This window comes from Gracilinanus agilis, chromosome 2 (genome assembly GCF_016433145.1).
Source record: "Gracilinanus agilis isolate LMUSP501 chromosome 2, AgileGrace, whole genome shotgun sequence".
Taxonomy (NCBI): domain Eukaryota; kingdom Metazoa; phylum Chordata; class Mammalia; order Didelphimorphia; family Didelphidae; genus Gracilinanus; species Gracilinanus agilis.
Genome location: NC_058131.1, coordinates 555304014 through 555310471, shown reverse-complemented (window position 1 = coordinate 555310471; position 6458 = coordinate 555304014). Strand labels below are relative to the sequence as shown.

General features: G+C 35.2%; 1 protein-coding gene across 1 annotated transcript; it reads left to right on the top strand.

The window, feature by feature from the left end:
- The first annotated feature begins 330 nt into the window (after positions 1-330).
- Positions 331-1499, top strand: LOC123234125 (olfactory receptor 5AU1). The gene is given in 5 exon segments (XM_044660068.1): positions 331-691; positions 693-889; positions 891-983; positions 985-1227; positions 1229-1499. Coding segments are annotated over 5 exon segments (906 nt in total). The 5' UTR covers positions 331-589.
- The last annotated feature ends 4959 nt before the right edge of the window (positions 1500-6458 follow it).

The following is a 6458-nucleotide window of genomic DNA, read 5'->3' as shown; positions in this document are numbered from 1 at the left end:
TTCTAAGATAGAAGGTAAGGGCTGTTAAAAAAAAGAAAAAAGTTCTACTGGGACACTCAGGATTATATAGGTTCTTATCACCAGAGAAAACTACTTATTAAAAATTGGATAGAACTTGGTGACATGGTATTTCATAATTGCACTTATATAATTTCATTTGTGAATGTTTAGTTAGATTTCAGTTAGATTTTACTAAATAAATTATAAGGTCCTAAAAAGCAGAGCTCACCGTCCACTGCGCAAGAACAAAGAAAACACTTCAAAAATTCTTGATTCATTTATTAGCTTTTCTTGTCAATCTATAAATGCTACAGGGTAGGCACTGTTGTGTTTCATTCTATGTTTTAAAATTTCTCTTGTATTTTCCTTCAGTGACTATATACCAGTATTTTGCATATGGTAGCTAGTCAATTAATCCTTGTTAAGTAGTTAGCCAATGAAGAAAAGACACTCTCATGATTGGTTCCATTGGCAAAGCCAGAATCTCCAGATGGAACTCAGACTGGTCTAAAATTTATTCTCAGGGTTATTTGACCCAGTCAAACTCTTTTCCTTTTCATTTCTGAACCTAGTAAAGCCTTGGAAGGAAATGGAGAGAGGGAACTTCAGCAGAATCATGGAATTAGAACTTTGGGGCTTCCCCAGTGACCCTCAGCTAAAGAAGCTGCTTTGGGGAATATTTTTGGTCCTGTGCCATTATCACTCTGATGGGGAATATGACCATGTTCTTCTCGATCTGTGTGAGCTCAGATCTGCACACTCCCATGCATTTCTTCCTGAAGAGCCTCTCCTTCTTGGATTTTTGGTGCTCCTCAGGGATCATCCCCCAGTTCCTAGTGAACTTTTTAGTTGAGAAAAAGGTCAATTCCTCCCTAGGATGTATGGCTCAGATTTTTTTATGGTGGCTTTATAATAACAGAGTGCTCCCTCATAGATGCTATGGCCGATGACCACTATGCTGCCATCCATAATCCAGTACTCTATCAAATCTGTGGGTGTCTCTTTGGTTGCTGGATCCTTTGTTATTGGCTTTCTCAATTCCCTCGTTCACACAAGCTGTATCTTCAGTTTAAATTTCTGTGAAGCACCTGTAATCACTTACTTTTTCCTTGATGCACCCCCAGTTTTGTCCCTGGCTTGTGAAGACACCTTTCTTTGTGAGATTTTGCTCTTCATTTTTGCAGGCATCACTCTTCTGAGTACTACCTCCACTATCTTGATTTCCTTTCTTCCTCACTATCATGAGAATGAATTCTAGTGAAGGAAGGTTTAAAGCTTTGTCCACATGTGCCTCCCATCTCCTAGCTGTCTGCCTCTTCTTTGGGACATCTCTTTTCATGTACCTTCAGCCACCTTCCAGTTATTCCTTGAATCAAGACTGCATGGTTGCTCTGACAGACACAATGGTTATCCCAGTGTTGAATCCCCTGATCTATTCTCTGAGGAACAAGGATGTGAAGGAGGTGCTAAGGAAGATCTGGAGAGGAAAACAAGAATAGTTACAATCTCATTGCATTACAACACAGGTCTGTGACCATAATAGACAAACTCAGAAATTTTTGTTGACAGGTAACTACAGACTAATCCATTCCTATGTTGTTCCATTACCAATGGGTGTCTTCTTGTAGTTTTGCAACTCTGTGAAAAATGGGGATTTTAGTAGACTTTCAGAGATTTATATGAAGATGATTTGCACCTGATCCAGTTGTAATAGTTGACAGTGTTTCAGATGAAAGAGTCCAACCATTTTTCCACATTCTGAACATTTTGCAGTCTTTCAGAAGATAAAAAAACCCTCTATTTTCCATATTAAATATATCCTTGTGATTAAATTGAAGAAGACTTTGTTAACACAGAAATATTTTCAAAACTCCTTTTCACATTCTCTTTTTTGATTAGGGATTTGATAAATGATGTTTCTTGTTTCTTTTTCTATGGATAATAATTTTAAATGGCCCTCAAACAGCATACCAATAGAAAGGATTTTAAAGTTTACAAATCACCCTCCTTGCAACAATCAGATGAGGCACATATTATCTTTATTTGAAAAATGAAGAAATTGAGATTCAGGAAGATTATAATTTTTGTATAATCATTTGATTTCTAGAAGTTTAGAAGCAAGGATATGAATTCAAGTCTTCTGACACCAATATTAGTAGTCTCTACATTATCCCTTGCTTTTTCTCAAGCTCTCAAAACTCCAAAAGCCAATGGGATATAATGTTTTATTTTCCTTTGCTAATTTTTTTCCCCTGATATGTTTCAAATTATGATTTGAACTTAGGTCTTCTGGCTCCCAGACTGAACCAACCATTGCTCACACTCCTTTTTTACCTGCTTAATAAAACAAATGACCAAAAGAGAGACTAAAAGCTAAAGTGGTATCCTGTAAAATGGCAGTCCTAGAATTATTTTTGCTTCGAATTTGTGGGAAATATGGAATGAAAATTAATCCGATTATGAGGAATACTTTGGATCATTATGTGATATGAGTGCAAGCCAAATATGTTCCTTGGTGGCTACTCTACAGTATAAAATTGAAAAAAAATACTGGGAAATAATTATCTGAGCCAAACTGACATTTATTGTAGAAAAAGTGTAAATTATAAAATGTGAGGATCCAGGCCCATCCTAGCTCAACCAAAAGACCCAGATCTCATGTGTCAACTGGCATATATGTAGAGTCATATTACACAGATCACCCTGAGGTACTCTTTTGAATAGATCTTCTTAGAGGGATGATCAAAGAAGGTCTCTTTTTTTAAGAAGGTATTTTCTATGAAGTAATAATCCATTCCACATATGGTAAAAGCCAAGGTCATTCTTGTAGCTTCAAAGCCTACTGAGATCATCATAATGTCTGGACACATTCCAGGATGTACACATGTGTACAAATCCTCTTGGCAAAGATATCTAACCAAGGCATTTCTGAGAATTTTACTCACAATATGATTATTGATTATTGATTTTCATATACAATTATTCAAACAATAATTTAGATGATTCCTTATAACTTATCACTAAAATACTGATAATTCAATAGAATTGCATGCAGAGAATATACAGCAGCACAAAATAGTGAATATAAACCAAAGTTGCTTAATTAGATTATCTTTTGTGATTCTTCCCTTCAGCCTTTGGACTTAGTCCAAAGAATGGGTTGTTATAATTGACATGGATAGAGGGTGATTCTGTGTGAGGAGCAATTCCAGAGGGGGAATTCCCCTACTGAGACACAAGATGACAAAGGAAATTGAGGAACAATTTACAAAACAAATGATATCTATGTCAAAGCAACATTGCATCCATTTTTGGAATAAGAATTCACTGTTTAACAAAAACTGCTGGGAAAAATTGGAAAACAGCATGGCAGAAAGTAGGTATAGACCAGTATCTCACACCTATACCAAGATAAGGTCAAAATTGGTATACGATTTAGGTATATTATAACTAAATTAGGGGAACATAGAATAGTTTACCTGGAAGATCTTTGGAGAAGGGAAGAATTTATGACCAAATAAGAGATAGAGAACATTATAAAATGGAAAAAGAATAATTTTGATTTTATTAAATTAAAAAGTTTTCTATAAACAAAACTAATGTAATCAAGGTTAGAAGGGAAACAACAAACTGAGAGAAAAATTTTATAACAAATTTCTCTCATAAAGGTCTAATTTCTCAAATCTATAGAGAAGTCAAATTTATAAGGATATAAGCCATTTCCCAAATGATAACTAGTCAAAGGATATGAATAAGCAGTTTTCAGATGTAGAATTCAAAGTTATCAACAATCGTATGAAAAAATATTCCAAAACACTCTTGACTAGAGAAATACAAATTAAAACAACTCTGAGGTACCACCTCAAACCTATCAGACTGATCAATATGACAGTAAAGGAAGTGATAAATACTAGAGAGGATGTGGCAAAATTGGGACACTAATGTATTGCTGGTGAAGTTGTGAACTGATTCAACTATTCTAGAGGGCAATTTTGAACTCTGCCCAAAGGGCTATAAAACAATGCATATCCTTTGATCCTGTAATACCACTACTGGGACTGTATCCCAAAGAGAAAATAAAGAAGAGGAAAGGACCTACTTGTACAAAACTATTCATAGCAGCTCTTTTTTTTGTGGCAAAGAACTGGAAATTGACAGGATGTCCATCAGTTGGGGAATGGCTAAACAAATTGTGATACAAGTTAGTGATGGAATATTATTGTGCTATAAGAAATGATAAGCAAGATGGTTTCAGAAAAAACTGGAAAGATCTGCATGAACTGATGCAGAGCAAAATAAACAGAACCAGGAGAACATTATACATGGTAATGGCAAAATTGTGGGATGATCAACTGTGAAAATTTGGCTGCTCTCAGCAATGCAATGATCTGTCATGATCCTAAAAGACTTATGATAAGGAATCTATCCACCTCCAGAGAAAGAACTGTTAGAGTCAGATGGATGGGGATCAAAGCATATTATCTTTCACATCAGTGTATTTGCAATTTTATTTTGGGATTTTGGCTTTGTATGAGTGTGTGCTCTTACAACAATGACCAATATGGAAGGGTATTTTCATGATAATAAAAAAATTAAATTAATTTTTTTTAAAAATAGTATAATGATAAATCTAGAGGTGATTGTCACTAAAAAAAATTGGGACACTAATGCATTTCTGGTAGAGCTGTGATCTAATCCATCCATTCCAGAGGGCTATTTGGAATTATGCCCAAAGGGCTATAAAACAATGCATACTCTTTGATCTAGTAATATCATTCCTAGGTCAATATCCCATAGAGATAAAAAAATAATGAGAAAGGACCTACTTGAACAAAAATGTTTATACCTGCTCTTTTTGTGATGACAAAGAATTAGAAATTAAAGAAGAAGGCTGACCAAATTATGGTATATGATGGCAATGGAATAAGTATTGTGCTGTAAGGAATGATAAACAAGATCATTTCAGAAATATCTTCTTGAACTGATGCAAGGCAAAATAAGCAGAACCAGGAAAACACTGTACACAGTAACAGCAATATTGTGGAATAGTCAACTGTGATAGATTTAGCTACTATCAGCAATACAATGATCCAGGACAATTCTGAGGGACTTATGATAAAGAATGCTATCCTCCTCCAGAGAAAGAACTGCTGGAGTCAGAATGCAGATGAAAGCATATGATTTTTCACTGTTTTATGTTTGGGTGTTGGTTTTATAAGATTACTCACTTATAAAAATGAACACTATGTGAATATGTTTTGTATGATAACCAATGTATAACCCAGATCAAACTACCTGCCAGCACTAGAAAGGGAAAGAAAGGGGAGAAATGAGATAAGTTTGGTCACATAGCTTAGGAAAACTTACCTGGCAATTTATTATTACACGTAATTGGTAAAAAATGTTTTTTCATTTAAAAATAAAAAAAACAAGTATGACTACCCTTTCCCCCAGCAATATCACTATTAGACCTATACTCATAAAGAAATCAAAAACAGAAGAAAAGTATATGAATATCAAAAAATATTGATAGCAACTGTTCTCATGGTAGCCAAAAAAAAAAAAAATGGAAGCCAGGGGACTAGTGTGCTCTTGGAGAATAACTAAACAAATCATGGTACATGAATATAATGGAATATATATTTTCTCATAAGAAATGGTGATATGGAAAATTTCAGAAGGAACTGGGAAGCTGTTTATAAGCTGATAAGAAATGAATGGAACTAGGAGAACAATTTATCCAATGATGACATTTTAGAGAAAATTAGACTTTATAAAATGTAATGATAAATGTGTCCAAAAAATGAAGATTAATATGTGAATTGCATGACAGACTTAAAATGAATAGAGACATATACATTTTCAGACATGGTTAATGTGGAATTTTGTTTGCCAGACTATGTAAATATTTTTAAACATTTATTAATATTCATTTTTAACCTGTTTACATGCTTCATACCCCTACTTTCCCCTTCACCACCACCCCCGCTCTCCCCCCACCCATGGCCGACGCACATTTCCACTGGTTGTAACGTGTCCTTGTTTAGGGCCTATTTCCATATTGTTGTTAGTTGCATTGGTGTGGTAGTTTCGAGTCTACATCCCCAATCATGTCCCCCTCAACCCATGCATTCAAGCAATTGATTATCTTCAATGTTTCCTCTCCTGCAGATCTTCCTCTGAATGTGGGTAGTGTTCTTTACCATAAATCCCTCATAGCTGTCTTGTGTTATTGCATTGCTGCAGGTACAGAGGTCCATTACATTCGATTTTACCACAGTATATCAGTCTCTGTGTACAGTGTTCTTCTGGCTCTGCTCCTCTCACTCTGCATCAGTTCCTGGAGGTCTCTCCAGTTCGCCTGGAACTTCTCCAGTTTATTATTCCTTTTAGCCCAACAGTATTCCATCACCCGCATATACCACAATTTGTTCAGCCATTCCCCAATTGAAGGACAT